The 18,522-nt window shown below is 48.2% G+C and overlaps 1 protein-coding gene and 3 non-coding genes across 5 annotated transcripts; all 4 read left to right on the top strand.

Annotated features, from left to right (window-relative positions):
* Positions 1-557: 557 nt before the first annotated feature.
* On the top strand, positions 558-15,876 carry MORN4 (MORN repeat containing 4). 2 transcript variants are annotated; one of them, XM_040438749.1, is made up of 5 exons: positions 558-667; positions 8,466-8,563; positions 11,601-11,715; positions 13,994-14,103; positions 15,483-15,876. In XM_040438749.1, the coding sequence occupies exons 2-5, from the start codon at positions 8,497-8,499 to the stop codon at positions 15,638-15,640; spliced, it is 450 nt and encodes a 149-aa protein (XP_040294683.1). In that variant the 5' UTR covers positions 558-667; positions 8,466-8,496; the 3' UTR covers positions 15,641-15,876. The 2 variants fall into 2 exon arrangements, with proteins under 2 accessions (XP_040294683.1, XP_040294684.1); XM_040438750.1 differs by lacking the exon at positions 558-667 and adding an exon at positions 749-858.
* Positions 6,250-6,322, top strand: TRNAA-AGC. The gene has a single exon. It is a non-coding gene; the product is annotated as a tRNA-Ala (tRNA).
* Positions 6,631-6,702, top strand: TRNAG-UCC. Its single transcript has one exon. It is a non-coding gene; the product is annotated as a tRNA-Gly (tRNA).
* TRNAY-GUA lies at positions 7,004-7,089 on the top strand. Its single transcript is given in 2 exon segments — positions 7,004-7,040; positions 7,054-7,089. It is a non-coding gene; the product is annotated as a tRNA-Tyr (tRNA).
* Positions 15,877-18,522: the final 2,646 nt, after the last annotated feature.

Here is an 18,522-nt window from a genome sequence, read left to right as displayed (position 1 = left end):
AGTCACTCTCACTTTCATTTGTTTTCCCTCATTAAACATGGCTTCTACCCAGGTTTCCTGGTGTGTCCAATCACAGCGGTCAATGATGATCGTTGTCATGACAATAGTAGACACTCCCGGGACTCGGCCAATGGTAGAAAAAGAGGGCGTGGTGAGCATCATTGCCCGTCAGTACGGATTGTCATTTCGAGGTAAAAGCATGGAGTGTATGGGCACCCGGGAGGTCACGTGATTCATTTGACGCTAGATCGTAGTTCCATGGCGCTCTGATGACGTAATGCCCGCTTCTAAAATGGCCTCCTAGACTTTCTGGTGTAATGCCCATAACATAACTTCAAAATAATTTTTCAACACAGACAGTAAAATATAGAAATATGAGTTATCTTCGTTGTCTGAGTAGATCGTAAAAATGAACAATACAGCTGCTTAAACGTTACATTCACATTCTTTTTTTCCATCATTAAACATGGCGACTACAGTTCTTTCCTGGTGCGTCTGTCCAATCATGGGCGTAGCTGATCTGTGTTGTCATGACAACAGCCATCGGGGCTGATAGACAGATACCGGGGGTGGGGGGATGAGACAGGACCACAGACAGGGCTGGGAGCCGAGCCAGTGAGTGAGCTGCGAGTTGTATGGGGAGCCCAGAAGGCCACAGCCTGGAACAGTAAGTGCTGCCCCCTCTCTACACTCATGTCATACAGCTCTAGCACTGCTACATCGGGCAGCTGTCAGTTTACTCACCTGTTTGCATTGTGTGCATGACTTGGGAAGCAGCTGATTCAGTGCAGGTAGCAGTGTCCGGCTCAGGGATAGTGCTGGTTCTGTCACCTGGAAGTTTCTTACAGCAGTTGTAAGGTAAGTCAGGCTGTCTGCAGCCTTGTTATGGGGCACTGGGGGGATGAAGCTTTTACGGGGGCTGTGCAAAGCTGCTACGTTGATTTGGGGTGACTGCGCCTGTTCTGGGGTGACTGCGGCTGGCTGCGCCTGTTCTGGGGTGACTGCGGCTGGCTGCGCCTGTTCTGGGGTGACTGCGGCTGGCTGCGCCTGTTCTGGGGTGACTGCGGCTGGCTGCGCCTGTTCTGGGGTGACTGCGGCTGGCTGCGCCTGTTCTGGGGTGACTGCGGCTGGCTGCGCCTGTTCTGGGGTGACTGCGGCTGGCTGCGCCTGTTCTGGGGTGACTGCGGCTGGCTGCGCCTGTTCTGGGGTGACTGCGCCTGTTATGGGGTGACTGCGGCTGGCTGCGCCGGTTATGGGGTCACCCGGGCTGGCTCACAGCTAGCGCCAGGGATAGGGAAAAAAATTCAGGCCTCCCCTTAAGGCTCATGCACACGAATGTATTTTCTTTCCGTGTCTGTTCCCTTTTTTGCGGATCGTATGCAGAACCATTCATTTCAATGGGTCCGCAAAAAAAAACTGAAGTTACTCCATGTGCATTCCGTTTCCATATGTCCGTATTTCTGTTCCGTAAAAAAATAGAACATGTCCTATTACTGTCCGCATTACGGACAAGGATAGGACTGTTCTATAAAGGGCCGGCTGTTCCGTTCTGCAAAATACGAAATGCACACGGACGTCATCTGTATTTTTTGCAGACCACAAACTACGTACGGTCGTGTGCAGTGCTGTACTCCATTATTGTACCATGGAGACCATGGCTGTCGGATACCGCCGCTGTGTCCCCAGGGTCTGTCGGTTGGAATAATTTACTTCTCTCAGGTTCACAGTGACCTCTGACCCCGCCTGCGGTATTGGAATGATTTATGACCTTGCGGTTTCCTTTTGCAGATGTGCTGTCCTCAGAAGGGCCGGGGTGTTGTGTCTCTTACATTATCTATTTACTAAGGGGGAGGACTTCACACTGTCATAAAAACGGAACTGAACAAAGTGACCTCCCCCCTGTGCGACTACAACTCCCAACAGGCACTGGCAATCAAGCTAGATAGGAACCTGTCGCCTCAAAAACGCATATAAAACCGCCAGCATTCCCTCCTAGTAGGCCCCTGTCTGTTAATAGTCATATGTTTGATCCGGTAGTCTGATGCTCCGTAAATTCAAAAAACAATGTTTTAAGCGCCATCAGCGCTATCTTGCCGGTCAGCTTGAAGTCAAGGTAAGCAGTGCGGTCGGAATCGCACAAGTCTCGCACATGCGCGGTGCGCTCCTCGGTTAAGCACAATCCTGTCTCCAGCTGGGGCTGTTAGAGGAGCACTGCGCATGCGCGAGACTTGTGCGATCCCGGCCGATCAGACAGAGGGCTACGATGAGGTAATGCTGGCGGTTTTATATGCGTTTTTTTTAGGTCACAGGTCCCCATTTAAGAATTGTTATGAATGCAGGTCCCTAATATGAAGGTTTGAAGGGTCTGTATAAGGGCTCATGCACACGGAGGTGAAACCGCCACGGTAATGTGAAGGAGGCCTTTCATAAGGTGCTATCCAGAAGCACGGTATGGCGGCACACCTTAGGGAAATAATGGGTAATTGTAAATGAAAAAAATAATAATCGAAACCTAAAGCACTTTTTGTATTATTTTTTGGTGCTCCTGATGGCCCACATGTGGATGAGAGGTGAAGAAAGGACATCGCCATGCGGTGGCTTTGTATCCCGGGGGGGAGGCTGGAGTACCGGGTGGGCTCGGTTGCCCTTCCTATTCTTTACTGTCATTAAGACAAGTGGTGTCCTGGGAATTTTGAGGCGACTGCCCGCTGACATCATCCACGAGGAGCGGCTGCAGCATCCATTACGCGATTAAATCATCCCGTCTGGACTTAATCACCTCTGTGCCGCCGACGCCGCCTCCCTCGTTAAGGATTTTATGGCTACTGTAAAGGAAATGGTATATTCAGCGCTGATGACCGAAGCTGGAGAGAAAAGCTGAGATTTCATTCTATTATTGAAGTTGATTTATTTTAAATTTTTTGCCATTTACAAGGTTTTCTCCCATTCTTCCCTTTCTGTGGGCAGGCAGCAGCTCATCAAGCGCCTGCATCTGCCCTCGTTAACCTCTTCTTCCCCTACAGTAAAAATAGTCCCGAACTTATAGCTACCTCTCAGGATTGATGAGGGTGGTGATTTTTCTTTTGAGCCCATTTGCCCTTTATCTCACCCACTATTCTTCCTAGTATATTTTATAGACATTGCTGCCCCTTGCTTTGGTTCTGATCGCTTGGAATCACAGAGATCAGCTGTGGAGACACCAGGCAGTAAGGCTGGTTTCACACGGGCGTTGCGGGAACATGCGCGATTTTTCCGCGCGAGTGCAAAACATTGTAATGCGTTTTGCACTCCCGTGAGAAAAATCGGCATGTTTGGGCTTAGGATCGGGGTTCTGTAGATTGTGTTATTTTCCCTTATAACATGGTTATAAGGGAAAATAATAGCATTCTTAATACAGAATGCATAGTACAATAGCGCTGGAGGGGTTAATTTTTTTAAAATAATAATTTAACTCCCCTTAATCCACTTGATCGCGCAGCCGGCTTCTCATCTGTCTTCTTCTTTGCTGTGCACAGGAATAGGACCTTTGATGACGTCACTACGCTCATCACATGGTCCGTCACCATGGTGTGAGGGACCATGTGATTGGATCATGTAATGTGACGTCACCACAGGTCCTTAGCCGGCAGCTCAACATTACAGAAGAAGACAGAGATCCGCAACTACGCGATCAAGTGGACTTGGTGACTTAATTTTATTTTTATTTTTAACCCCTCCAGCCCTATTGTACTATGCATTCTGTATTAAGAATGCTATTATTTTCCCTGATAACCATGTTATAAAGGAAAATAATAATGATCGGGTCCCCATTCCGATCGTCACCTAGCAACCATGCGTGAAAATCGCACTGCATCCGCACTTGCTTGCGGATGCTTGGGATTTTCACGCGGCCCCATTCACTTCTATGGGGCCTGCGTTGCGTGAAAAACGCAGAATATAGAGCACGCTGCGATTTTCACGTAACGCACAAGTGATGCGTGAAAATCACAGTTCCATAGAAATGAATGGGTCCGGATTCAGTGCGGGTGTAATGCGTTCAACTCCCATAGCGCATCCGCGCGGAATACTCGCCCGTGTGAAAGGGGCCTAAGTCTTCTGTTTCCCAACAGCGCCACCGCACGGTGAAATGAAGCATTACACAGTGTCCTTTCAGGTCAATGGATTGTCTGTGTAATACGATCAGGATGGTTCCTCAACTCCGGTCCTCAGGGACCACCTGCCGGTCATGGTTTTGGGATTTCCTTAGTATTGAGCAGGTGATATAATTAGTGTCAGTGCATCGGGACTTACCGCAGGGGGTTACTCTCAAATCATGACCAAGGTGGGCCCCAAGGCCTGGAGTTGAGGAACACTGCTCCAGAGGGAGAGACGCTCTTTATGACCACTCCGGCCAAGAGATGAGGATTCTGAATAGAGGACCCCCCCTCTATTAACCCAGAATTCCCTGTATCAAAAAGGGTATTATAAACTGGACAACCCCTTTAAATATCCTCAGTCTGCTCACAGACACATTTCATATCTTCAATGCATATTTCTTATTACAGAGGCAGACGTGAGTGAATGTTTTTCCCTTCATCCCGATGCCCCGAGCCCCCCAGCTCCACGCCGACGCTTGTAGATGATAAAGTCCAAAAAATAGTTGGCTGGTCCCCGGGGCAGCATCACATGGCACTTAGGGGGGCTCATGGTGGTTAATTAAATTAGTTAATTAAGACATTAGTAATTTCCCCGCAGGTGGGTCTTACGGTCACTGACCACAGCCGGCAGCCTATACTGCAGCATCCATTGATTTCTATGGGCATGACATTGGTCTGTATAGCTATTCTTATATGACCCCTTAAAGGAGTGGTGCCCCTTTTCACCAGGCATGGGTAAATGTTTGACTGGTGGACGTCCTACTATTAGGACCCCCACTAATCACAAGAAGCCCCCCCCCCCACCATAGGAATGGAGCACTGGTTGAGCATGCACGCTGCCGAACCTTTCATCTCTGTGGAATCGCCGTACTTTGCTATCGCCTGCGGCCTTGTGAAGAATGGGACCCCTGTGCCGGGGCTCTGTGAGGGTCCTAACACCCCTCCTATAAGACTCTGCAACAGGGGACATGTTTAAATCTTGGCACGTCCCCTTTAAGTACCAAGTCTATAGTGGTGTTAAAGGGGTTGTCCCAACTCAACATTGGTGGTATATCGCTAGGACATGCCACCTCCGGGACCTGCTCCTATCTGCAGAATGGGGTCCCTGAAGTGAAGGGGAACACGCTGCGCAAGCGCGGCCAACCTCCATTCACCGCTCTGGCTAAGCGAGCGCCCCCGTCTCATAGCGGTCAACAGAGGGCGGCTGCACATGGACTTTGGGGGGTTCCCATTCTGGAGATACAAGCGAGTCCCAGAGGTGGGACCCACACCTATGTGACATTTGTGGCATGTCTTAGTGATATGCCACGAAGGTTGACGTGGGAGTACCCCTTTAAGGCCTGCAGGAACGTTTCATTTTTTTTTTTTTCACCGCCATAGGCCCCTATCACACGAGTGTGACGGATCAGGTCCGGATGCGTTCAGTAAAACTCGCACTATTTTGCAAGCAAGTTCAGTCAGTTTTGTCTGCGATTGCGTTCAGTAGTCCAGTTTTTTCCGCGCGGGTGCAATGCGTTTTGTTGCGTTTTTCACACGCGTGTAAAAAAACTGAAGGTTTGCAAACAACATCTCTTAGCAACCATCAGTGAAAAACGCATCGCACCCGCACTTGCTTGCGTTTTTCACTAAAGCTCCATTCACTTCTATGGGGCCAGGGCTGCGTGAAAAACGCAGAATATAGAAAAACGATTCTCACGCAACGCAGAACTGATGCGTGAAAAATAAATGTGCACAGACCCATTGAAATGAATGGGTCAGGATTTAGTGCGGGGGCTGTGCCTTCACGTCACGCATTGCGCCCTCGCTCGTGTGAAAGGGGCCTAAATCTTTCGGGGGCAATGGAAAAACAAAAACAATTCCAACATTGTGTTTTTATATTTTGTGCTGTTCAGCATGTGACATAAGTAAGGTATTATGGGGCTGTACGATCACATCAATACCAAGTGTCTTTATGTCGTTGATGGAGCCTTCTGTGACCTAGCAACACAACAGCCAATCGGAGCGCTGCTTTCAATGTTTAGCCCGCTGAGATACAAATGTGAAACGGCCTGTGATTGGCTGCTGCCATCAGCCATGTCTTCACAAGCTGCTGTGTACCGGTCTGTAATGTGCAGGGGGATTAGCTCAGATGGTAGAGCGCTCGCTTAGCATGCGAGAGGTAGCGGGATCGATGCCCGCATCCTCCAATATTGTTTTCTTTCTTAATAATTCCCTTAATTGATTGTATTCTATTGCTTAATTAAACGCTTTACTTTTCATGGCTATATATCACCCACATCAAATAAAAGTTGACCATTCTATAAGCTATTTGTGTATCCACATCTGTGTAAAATAGTGGGAAACCTTAGACAAACCGCAAGGGGGGGGGGAATAAAAAGCTGTAGCCACGTGTGGTCTAGTATTCGAACATTACAGGGTTAATTCTGTATCATAACAAGTATCTCGTGTGTCGCCTCCTACTAGTTAGGTGTGTCGCAGGCTGTGAACTCGTGAAGCGTTGGTGGTATAGTGGTGAGCATAGCTGCCTTCCAAGCAGTTGACCCGGGTTCGATTCCCGGCCAACGCAAGTCAAATTTTTATTGGTATTTTTTTTTTTCTTACGATATATATTTTTTCAATTATATTGTGTAAACTTTATTATAATCTTTTTATTATAGTTATATGTTACATTTTTCATAATTATTGTGTGAGATGACTATTGAATAAAAAGAGAATATCAGTAGTTGGTGGAAGTGTTTGCAGGATGCTCAGTAATGAGAAGCGGTGACTTGTAATGAGAAGCGGTGACTTGTGGCAGCCTTATGTATTGTGGGCAGGACCGTGCTTTGTAGCTACACATAGCCTGTGGAGGAGGCAGCTGGCAGGTTCCTTCGATAGCTCAGCTGGTAGAGCGGAGGACTGTAGTGGTGATGCGGTAATCCTTAGGTCGCTGGTTCGATTCCGGCTCGAAGGAAGATTTTTTTTTTTTTTTATTCTTTAGTTTCACTCTATAATTGTGTTCGATGGTAACTTGGTGATTTATGGATAGTTTTATGGTTTTGGAATTTAACAGGAAGCGTGCTAAATATTTTTATATTATGTAATGTGCGTTACATTAAAGTGTTCCCCAAAGCGGACACTAGGTGGTGCTATTATGCTGCACAGAAGTAGAAATCTCCAATACGGTAAAAGATACTGGGACGCTTGACCACAATGTATTTGGGTCATTTTAAAGAATTGCCTCTGTTTGTTTGGGGTTATGGTCATTGTGCTTGCAACTACATAAGGGGCTAGTGCTTTTAGGTGACTTAGTATGGGGCGCACTGTAAGGGTGCATTTGTGTATGGCCATACATAGGGGGCACTGTATGCAAATATTACCATACACAAATGCACCCATACAGCGCCCCTCCCCCATACAAATTTGCATACAGTGCCCCTCCCCCATACATATTTGCATACAGTGCCCCCTCTATATGTATGAGGGGCATTGTATGGGTGCAGTTGTGTAAGGCAATATATAGGAGGCACTGTATACAACCACTGTTGGGGGCATTCCCTGGCACTGGTTAGGGGCACTATAGCTGGGTGGCACTGTATGCGGGCACATGGTGAGTGGCACACATGAGCTACTGCAAACCCCTGCTATGAATCGTTTCATGTCATTCAGTCAGTAATTAATATGAAGCTTCTGGTTTTTCCTTACAAAAGAAGTTCTGCAGCAGCTGAGGCATGCTTTATAAGAAGTAATGTATCCCTGCTATGAAAGGGGTATTCCTACAGTGTTAGATCTTATCAGCAAGGGTCCGACTACTGGCAAACCTGCAAATCAGCAGAATTAATTGCCGCCTCGCTCCAGTTTGCGCTGCGTCCCATTCGTTGCATTACGTGGCACAGCGCCATACATATGGTACTACAGCTCAGTCCCATTTACTTAGCTAATTTACTGGGGTGACAGGAGTAAGACCCCCCCATCAATCAAATATTTGATGTCCGGTCCTAAGGGCTCATGCACACGGCCGTATGTATTTTGCGGTCCGCAAACAATATGGATGACCTCTGTGTGTATTCTGTATTTTGTAGAACGGAACAGCCGGCCCTTCATAGAACAGTCCTATCCTTGTCCGTAATGCAGACAATAATAGGACATGTTCTATTTTTTTGCGAAACGGACATACGGAATGCACACGGAGTAACTTGTGTTTTGTTTTTTTGCGGTCCCATTGAATGGTTCCGCATACGGTCCGCAAAAAAAATGGAATGGACACGGAAAGAAAATACGTTTGTGTGCATGAGCCCTTAAAATGTATTTCGCATCTTTTTTTATTTTTTCCTTCTCTTTTTACAACAGGTTTCATCATTCTTTGTGAGCACCCGGAGTAATGACACTGATTAAAGGCTCCTTTACGTATTCCACCGGGGAGGAATATCATGGAGAATGGAGGGAAGGTAAGGACTAGGCTTTTAATTTTCTGCACTGCATTCACAGAAATGGCTGAAACTGCCCTGACTTAAAGGGGATGTACATTAATATGGGACAGGATCATATAAGGTGAGTATAAGAATGCTCACACTTTGTAATATATAACTCAAGATTTTGACGGAACAAACATAGAGTATATAGGCAGGATTTTGCATGGATGTAGCTGCTGGTGCCGTCTCCCTCCCTAGCTGCTGGTGCCGTCTCCCTCCCTAGCTGCTGGTGCAGTCTCTCTCCCTAGCTGCTGGTGCCATCTCTCTCCCTAGCTGCTGGTGCCGTCTCCCTCCCTAGCTGCTGGTGCCGTCTCCCTCCCTAGCTGCTGGTGCCGTCTCCCTCCCTAGCTGCTGGTGCCGTCTCCCTCCCTAGCTGCTGGTGCAGTCTCTCTCCCTTGCTGCTGGTGCCGTCTCCCTCCCTAGCTGCTGGTGCAGTCTCTCTCCCTAGCTGCTGGTGCCGTCTCCCTCCCTAGCTGCTGGTGCCGTCTCCCTCCCTAGCTGCTGGTGCCGTCTCCCTCCCTAGCTGCTGGTGCCGTCTCCCTCCCTAGCTGCTGGTGCCGTCTCCCTCCCTAGCTGCTGGTGCCGTCTCCCTCCCTAGCTGCTGGTGCCGTCTCCCTCCCTAGCTGCTGGTGCCGTCTCCCTCCCTAGCTGCTGGTGCCGTCTCCCTCCCTAGCTGCTGGTGCCGTCTCCCTCCCTAGCTGCTGGTGCCGTCTCCCTCCCTAGCTGCTGGTGCCGTCTCCCTCCCTAGCTGCCTTCCTCAGCTGCTGCCCTTTTCCTTCCTCAGCTGCTGCCCTTTTCCTTCCTCAGCTGCTGCCCTCTTCCTTCCTCAGCTGCTGCCCTCTTCCTTCCTCAGCTGCTGCCCTCTTCCTTCCTCAGCTGCTGCCCTCTTCCTTCCTCAGCTGCTGCCCTCTTCCTTCCTCAGCTGCTGCCCTCTTCCTTCCTCAGCTGCTGCCATCTATCAGGGACCCTATTTGTTGCCCACAGCAACCAATCGCAGCCCAGCTTTTATTTTGTATCCTGCTATTGTGAAGTAAAAGCTACACTGTCATTGGTTGCTATGGGCAACAAAGGCAATTTTTATTTTAGGCATACATTTTATTATTATTTTTATTTATTATTAACCCCTTCAGGACCCTGCCATTTTTCACCTTAAGGACCCGTCCATTTTTTGCAAATCTGACATGTGACGCTTTATGTGATGATACCTTTAAAACGCTTTTACTTATTCAGGCCATTCTGAGATTGTTTTGTCGTCACGTATTGTACTTCATGACAGTGGTAAAATTAAGTCAAAAAAATTAATTTTTATTTATAAAAAAAAATCAAAATTTACCAAAAATTTGGAAAAATTTCCAAATTTCAATTTCTCTACTTTAATAATAGATAGTAATACCTCCAAAAATAGTTATTACTTTACATTCCCCATATATCTTGGATCATTGGATCATTTTGGGGATGCCATTTTATTTTTTGGGGACGTTACAAGGCTTAGAAGTTTAGAAGCAAATCTTGAAATTTTTCTGAAAATTTCTAAAACCCACTTTTTAAGGACCAGTTCAGGTCTGAAGTCACTTTGTGAGGCTTACATAATAGAAACCACCCAAAAATGACCCCATTTTAGAAACGACACCCCTCAAGGTATTCAAAACTGATTTTACAAACTTTGTTAACCCTTTAGGTGTTCCACAAGAATTAATGGAAAATAAATGCATTGGCTGTATGTGTAATACAGTGTGTATTACTCGTACAGCTTCCGGCCTGTGAGATCCAGGGGGCTGGATCTCACAGACTCTTCACCGGAAGGCAGCGCGATGCCTTCCTTAGACATCGCTCTGCCTTCCATGCCATCGGGTCCCCATCACAGCAGCACGGGGACCCGATGGCAGCTCCGATCCCCGCCAGACATCGCACGTGCCGCGGTCAGCGCTGACCGTGGCGCATGAAGGGTTGATGCGTTGGCATCTGTGATTTCACCGATGCTGGCGCATGCAGCAGGGGTCCGGCTATCAGTGACTTCCGAACCCCTGCCGCTGATCGGGCGTGCACAGCTCCTGCACCCGCACGATCACCATGAAGTACATGTACGTCACGGGTCCTTAAGGGGTTAAAGCGCCATTCATTCCATAGCGCTGTACATATGATAAGCGGTGCACATACATAATACAGACAATTGCACTAACCATAAACAAAATGAGTTACAGACTAGTACAGAAGGAGAGAGGGCCCTGCCCACGAGGGCTTACAATCTACGTGGTATGGGAGAAGGACACAGTAGGTGCGGGTGAAGCTGGTAATGGCGGTATAGAGGCAGCAGGGTCACTGGTTGTAGGCTTGTCTGAAGAGGTGGGTTTTTAGGTTTCTTTTGAAGGATTCCACTGTAGGTGAGAGTCTGATATGTTGGGGTTTACATTTCCCCCTTATAGTGCAAGCTTTTATAAGTGATTATCATTTAAAGGGATTGTTCACCCCGGGTGCCTTTCGGACAGACCCCTTAACACGGCTGGACCTGTGGAGGGAATCATACTTGCCTGCCCCACGCCGCTGCGCTCCAGCTCCTTAGCTCCCCCGCCGTCACTGCAGCTCTCCAGTCTCCTGCAGCTAATGACTCACATGTATCCATGTGTCGTGTCTCTGGATCACGTGACACGTCACCGCTGCGGCCTGTCATTGGCTGCAGCAGTCAAACCGGATGTTGACGCAGGGGGACCGGAGAGCTGCAGCCACAGCGGGGTAGCAAAGTAGCTGTAACCCAGGGCAGTGGAGCAGGTAAGTATGATTCCCACCTCAGGTCCAGCCTGAGAGGCCTCTCGGGGGATGAATGACCCCTTTAAGTAGTGTGAAATTAGCCCGATCCTGGGTTTCCAAAATCGGCACCGTTCCTGTCCACAGGTTGCAGGACAAACCCATTCACTTCAATGGAGCTGAGCGCAAAACGGCAACATTCTGCTGCAGATTCAGTAAAGGCGCTACATGTATACCTGACCTAAAGCGCACCTCGCTCTCCCCTCCGCAGGTCGGCGGCACGGCCTTGGTCAGTTATTATTTGCAGATGGAGCCATCTATGTGGGACAGTTTGAGAACGGACTTTTCAGTGGCTACGGGGTTCTGACCTTTCCTGATGGCTCAAGGTAAGACATCTGCTCGAGCACGTTCTGTAGACACCAATTCACACCACTGTTCATCAGTAAGTCATCAGTCCGAGCCCTACTGAGCAGAGCTGTCTTAGATGGTCACCAGAACTAATGACAGTTAAAGGGATTGTCCAGTCAGTAATAATTCCGACAACCCCTGCTGCTTCCGCTCTGACACCTCCCGGGTCCCCTGCCAGTCTGTATTTTTCCTGGACCCCCCTCAATACAGAAATGTGATTATTTCGCCAGTCACTGACCACAACCAGTGACGGGGGGTCAGCATCCTCCTGCATGCCAGCTGCTGTTAAACTACAACTCCCAGCATGCTGCATTAACTTCTATCATAGTTTCAAGATCAGCTGAGCAAATGTGCATGCTGGGAGTTGTAGTTTCACAACAGCTGGAGTGCCGGAGGTTGCTGACCCCTGGTCTATATGGTCACATTTCCATGTCGAGAGGGACCAAGAAGCACAAAAGGGAACCTGGGAAGTGTCAGGATGGGAGTGGCTGGTTTCATCATCGCTTTCCAAGACCTATAACTTTTTAACTTTTTTTTTTATCAATGTACCTGTGTGAGGGCTATGTTTTGCAGGACAAGTTATATTTAATAATGCAGCATTTTGGGTACATTTAATCATTGACTAAAGCCAGCTGTCGGCCCTAAAAAAGACGTATCGGTGGTCACTAAGGAGTTAAAGGCTATGAACACCTTTGGGGGGCAATAATCTTTATGATTGCATTTTACTCATTTTGAGCAAAAAAAATAATTTTTTTTTCAATTGGTCTTTATTAAAATATTTCAGCAATTTTTATGATAAAGGGTTAAAGGGATTTTTTTTTTTTTTTTACTATTGATGACCTATTCTCAGAATAGATCATCAATATCAGATCTGCGGAGATCCGAAACCCAGCAACCCGGCCGATCAGCCTTTTGAAGAGAAGGCAGCGCTCGTACGATCGCTGCCTCCTCTGCTCTGTTCAACTGCTCGCCGCAGCAATTGCAGTGGTGAGCAGATGTAATTACAAGTATGGCGTCCCCCTTGACTTCTATGGGACGGCTCTATCTGTTCAAGTGAATAGGACGGATCCGTTGCCTTCTCTTCAAACAGCTGATCGTGGGGGTGCCGGTTGTCGGACCCCCGCCGATCTGATATTTATGACCTGTCATGAGGATAGGTCATCAATAGTAAAAAGCGGACGACCCCTTTAAGTTTTAGCCTAGCTATGAGCATCTTACGTTATCTGACGGTTATGTATAGCCCTTATCTCTGAACTCCTAACAGCTCATAACTACTTATTTAAGCTAGTTTCACACTAACTCTTAATATCCGACAGGCTGTTTCGGCATATTTGCCAGGTTGCGGCCCGATCTTTGCTGGATAGGGTCGGACGACGGCGCTTTAGCTTCCGGCAATGGCGGAATGCAGAGAACAGCCGGATATTAGCACTAGTGTGAAACAAGCCTTATCAGTCATATAAGAACTAAGCTCTAATGAATGTTTATGAGCAGTGATGGTCAGTTCGCAGTGTTCGCCAGCGAACACATGCGGGCTGCCATCTTTAGTCAGGTAGACTCACCCGTCCGGCGATGCACAGGTAAGCCCTTACCTGTGCCTGTGGCGGGAGTCGGTCTGAAATCAAATGCAGTCACCGGGAGCAGGCAGTTCCGAGAACAGCCCGATGAAGGCCCCCGGCGGCTGTCCTCGGAACTGCCTGCTCCTGGTGACTGCATTTGATTTCAGACCGGCACAGACACAGGTAAGGGCTTACCTGTGCATCGCCGGACGGGTGAGTCTACCTTACTAAAGATGGCAGCCCGCATGTGTTCGCTGGGCTGAACACTGCGAACTGACCATCACTGTTTATGAGCTGTCAGGAGATCAGAGATAAGAGCTACACATGAGCCGTCAGCTGTCGGGACACAGTGTAAACTCAAAGCCTGCTAATAGAGAATCTCAAGGGGGGTAAAGAATTTTAAGAAACCAACCAGACCAACAGAAAAAATGATTTTTAGCTCAAAATGAGTACAATGCCATAATAAAAAAAAAATTGCCCCCAAATGTGTCCATAGCCTTTAAAGGCTTGACAACCCCTTTAAGGTGCTCCTCTTTGCCCCTGGAAACATTAGCTAGTCGGCATGGTTAGGACCATACATTAGGTAACCAAGGGTTTTGGGGTTGTTTGGGAGCAATCTCGGAAAAGTTAAGCTTTTGGTATTTTTTTTTATTTTTTGTAAAATTGATGCATTATTTCTTTTATATCTTACATATATAAGGTACGAAGGGGAGTTCGTTCAAGGAAAATTTCAAGGAGCGGGTGTATTCACCAGATATGACAAGATGAAATATGAGGGGGAGTTTAAAGGGGGCCGCGTTGAAGGCTATGGTAAGGCAATGGCTGTCGGTAGGACAGGTTTTTCTTTGTGTTATTTCTTCCTTGAGCTTTGAGAAGCCGAGCCGGGGTTCACACGTTTAGACTGTATTCATCTGGGGAGGGGTACTGCTTCTCACCCAAGACACCCAGCAGTCCATGGAGGCTTATTTTCAGGCAATGCTCCATGGGAAAGAAAGTATGCAAATTGAAGGAGTTGTCCCATTAAGACAACCTATCCCCTATCTCCAGTGGTCGATGGTGGTCCGATCGCTGGGGTCCCCACTAATCCCTAGAATGGGGGCCCATGCTCTCCTTTTGAATGGCGCAACAGACACGTGTGTGTCCTCCATTCAACTCTGGGACTGCCAGAGATAGCTGAGTACAAGCTCTCGCTTATGTCCGGTAGCCCCATAAAGCTCAACGGAGAGGCAATGGGCCTATGTGACCGCCGCTTCATTCAGACCGCCGTTCTCATGATCGACGGGACCCGGCAGTCAGACCCCCCTCAGATCTGACACTGGATCAGGGCTACGTTGTCTTAATGGGATAACCTCTTGGTGGCATATCACTCGGATAGGTCAGATAGGTACGAACCCCCAAAGTGAGTGGAGATCAGCCGCGCATGCGTAGCCGCCTTCCATTCATTTCTATGGAACTGCAGAGAACAGCCGAGTGCACTCGCTCCGCTGTTTTCGGAACTCCTATAGAAATGAATAGAGAGCACGCCATGCATGCCGTTGGCTCAACTGTCTTCGGCAGCTCCATAGAAGTTCATGGAGCGGTGGCCGCTCTTGCGCTGTGTGCTTTTCCATTCATTTCTATGGGACTGCCGAAAATAGCTCTCGGGACTGCCGAAAATGCACTCGCTCAACTGTTTTCGTAACTCCCATAGAAATTAATGGAGAGTATGCTGTGCATGCATGGTGCACTCTCCTTCACTTTCAGGGACCGGTTCTGGAGATAGGTGCGGGTCTCGGAGGAGGGACCGCACCTTTGTGACACCTTTGTGACTCTCTTACGTCACTTTTGTGGCATAAAACCTGGGTCAAATGTGCCCTCTTTAAATCTCTTTGTACAACTGGGCACTGAGCTGGAGCACATAATAATAATGCTGTAGGGTGAACTATGTGCACATCCTTTGGACCCCCTATCATCAGACGCCACACCTGACCACAGGTCGTGTGTGGTATTGCAGCTCAGCCCGATTCACTTCATTGAAGCTGTGCTGCAATACCAGACCCGACCCCATGGACAGAGGAGGCGCTGTTCCTGGCGGGCAGCAGCAGTGTCTAATCGTTTCACTCTCTTTTTTCTTTTTGTGTGACATTATTTATTTATTTGGGTTTTCTAAGAACCATTTCCAATGTTAACGCTCCGTATATTCTGCGCAGGTCTTTTCACATTTTCAGACGGTTCCCATGGAATGCCAAGAAACGAAGGCCTCTTTGAGAACAATAAACTGGTAAAGCGAGAGAAGTGTCAGGCCGTAATCCAGAGGGCCGCAAGTGCCTCCAAAGCGTCCTGCTGCCTGGCCGCCAACCAAGGCTGAGAGGCCGATGTCGCCCTCCGAGGGCGGACGTGTCACCCATCACAGTCTACAAGTGCACTCACTTGGTTTTTTTTCCCCCTCTTTTTTGGCTTGTTTACACTGCTTGCTGGTAAAAGCAGACGGACCGCTGTAGTCAATAGCGCTATAGAAATATATATATATATATGTTTATTTATTACGGGACATACGCTGCTGCTTACCCTTCCAAGTGCAATGGAACTGAATACAGTGCCTCCTTCAGTGAAAAAGAGCCCAGCAGCTTTCAACGAATACAATTCCTGCAGTACATTCTGACACTATCCTCTTTGCAGGTTTTTTTTATTTTATTTTGTCTTTACGCAGTATCAAAGCTAGTTGCATGGGCATTATATATTGAGGACTGAAAGGCGATTCACATGTCGTCACGGAAGAGAAATACGTAGTTAAACGCTCCGACATCATCACAGCCTTGATGAGAACGTGGACTGCCATTTCTCTTAGAGGTACTCTGGTGCACCCAGGCATAGGTATGTCCCATCCTCCTTCCTCATGGGTGCTAGGGTGCTGTATAGGACCACTCTCTCAATGATGAAGGAACTGGCCCAGGGTTTATAACGCCCTTGATCTGAGACAGGAGGGCATGGCGGCATTAAACAGGGGGCCTCGGATCCTTCGATGTATGTGCACCATTGATTTCTCCCTTATATGGTTAATATCCAGAGCTGGCCATACACATTAGATGTGTCAATCAAGCCTGCCTTTCGTGTTGGGGCTGACCAACGTCTCATGTGTATGGGGACCTCCCGACTCTACCTGACGGCAGATGTAATCAGGAAAGATAAGGATGGGGCTGTTCGATTTTCAATATGCCCGATCTTCCTGTTCTCGGGCAGAGGAGTCTGCCAGCAGCTTACCCTCCCACTTGGAAAACAGGCATGTGTGTTGGGAGAGCTGACTGTCCGCCATACGAGCGTTCTGCTAACATCTGAAGTGCATGGCCAGCCTAAAGGGCATCTGTCAGCAGTTTTGTACCTATGACACTGGCTGACCTGTTACATGTGCGCTTGGCAGCTGAAGGCATCTGTGTTGGTCCCATGTCCCTATGTGCCCGCATTGCTGAGAAATATGATGTTTTAATATATGCCAATTAGCCTCTAGGAGCAACGGGGGCGTTGACGTTACACCTAGAGGCTCTGCTCTCTCTGCAGCTGCTGTGTCCTCTGCATGACATGACCAGGTGTGATAACGTTTACACTGCCTGGCCCTGTCTAAGTGCAGAGAGAGCGGCAGTTGCAGACAGAGCAGAGCCTCTAGGTGTAATGGCAACGCCCCCGTTGCTCCTAGAGGCTCATTTGCATATATTAAAACATCCTTTTTCTCAGCAATGCGGCCACATAGGAACAGAGGGCTAACACAGATGCCTTCAGCTGCCAAGCGCACATGTAACAGGTCAGCCAGTGTCATAGGTGCAAAACTGCTGACAGATGCTCTTTAAGTATCGCATTGGTATTATCAGCAATAATTGGGTGCACCTTTTTGTTGCACGGTATAAAAGGCGAGTATGTGCCTGGGGTATGTTCAGGTTATGTATGTGCGGGCTTGTTCCCGGTATACTGTGGTGTGAGATAGCTGACAATCATCATGTGGCAGAATCCCTTATACTTTTTCAAGCATGATTGAGTCTGTGGATATAAGCCGTAACATCCAACGTATTGCGCCCATCGTAGATTGGGGGGGGACCTCACACAGTCGAACTACCTTGACCAGTGTATATAGATATAATGCAGCAAACTAAAGCTGGCTGAACACGTGTCTGATCACCAGCTATTCCTCCCAACTTCCCCGTGTACATAAGCCAAGCGTGCACGTGTCCTCGGTGGGGAGAGGGCAATATAGACACCTCTGGCGGATGTGACACCTTAAAATCCAAAATGCCCGATCCTTCTTCCCCTTGACATCTGCCGTCAGGGAAGAGTCGGGACACCCCTTGCCCCAATCGCCCGTAGACTAGATGGTTGAGCAGATGTGTATGGTTGTCCTAGGAGAAAGTCCCAGCCTACAGCTCTCTCCTGACTCCCCCTCACACATAGACACCCATTTCGGCCAGACATGTATGTGTGCTCAATGGGGAGAGACGAGAAAGACACCACCAAACACCTCTAGCAGAACTTATCACCCAGAGGAGCTAGAGGATTGGGCATTGAAGCGAAACGTTCCCAACCCTCCTGTCCCCCAGACGTCATCTGTCAGGGGAGAGTCTGGAGCTACCCATATAGGTTGGATTGTCAGCCCCTCCTGCTGAAATCATCGGGTTCAGAGAGTCTTAAAAAGGATGTCTTACCCCCCAAGACAAAATGAATTATCACGGGTAAAAAATGGTTAAAAAGCCCCTCACTTGTTCACCAGCACTCTGCTTCGGTACCGAGGGTCCCATTGCCGCTGCTTCCAGTCCCCAGTGGATCCCATCCATGGTTACTCAGTGTTGACATGTTCTTAAGCAGCATGTGACTCCAGAGGCTCATTGGTTACATATCACTCAGGAACATGTCCCTGCTGAGGCCAGTGAATGGCTGCAGCAGTTCATGTAACCATGGAGAGGATCCACTGTGGACTGAAGGCAATGGGGATGGGACTTGGTGCTAGGCAGAGCAGCATTCAAGAGGTGGATTTTTTTTTTTAAATTACTTTACACACATTCCCAGCGGTAGTTCGTTTTGGTTTAGAGGTTGGACCACCTCTTTAACTACAAGAATGGAAACTGGACTACAGTATCTTTTATTATGACGGGAGAAAAGCTTGCAATTTACAACTCCGGGAGCCAAGGGGAGCACTATCCCTTTAAATAGGCTAAATTCTGCTCTCCACATACCCCCTTTTTTACTCCCGTTTCAGCCTGGAGAAGT

Source organism: Bufo bufo, chromosome 6 (genome assembly GCF_905171765.1).
Source record: "Bufo bufo chromosome 6, aBufBuf1.1, whole genome shotgun sequence".
NCBI lineage: Eukaryota > Metazoa > Chordata > Amphibia > Anura > Bufonidae > Bufo > Bufo bufo.
The sequence above is the reverse complement of the archived record's forward strand: the minus strand, read 5'-3'. Positions and strand labels throughout refer to the sequence as shown.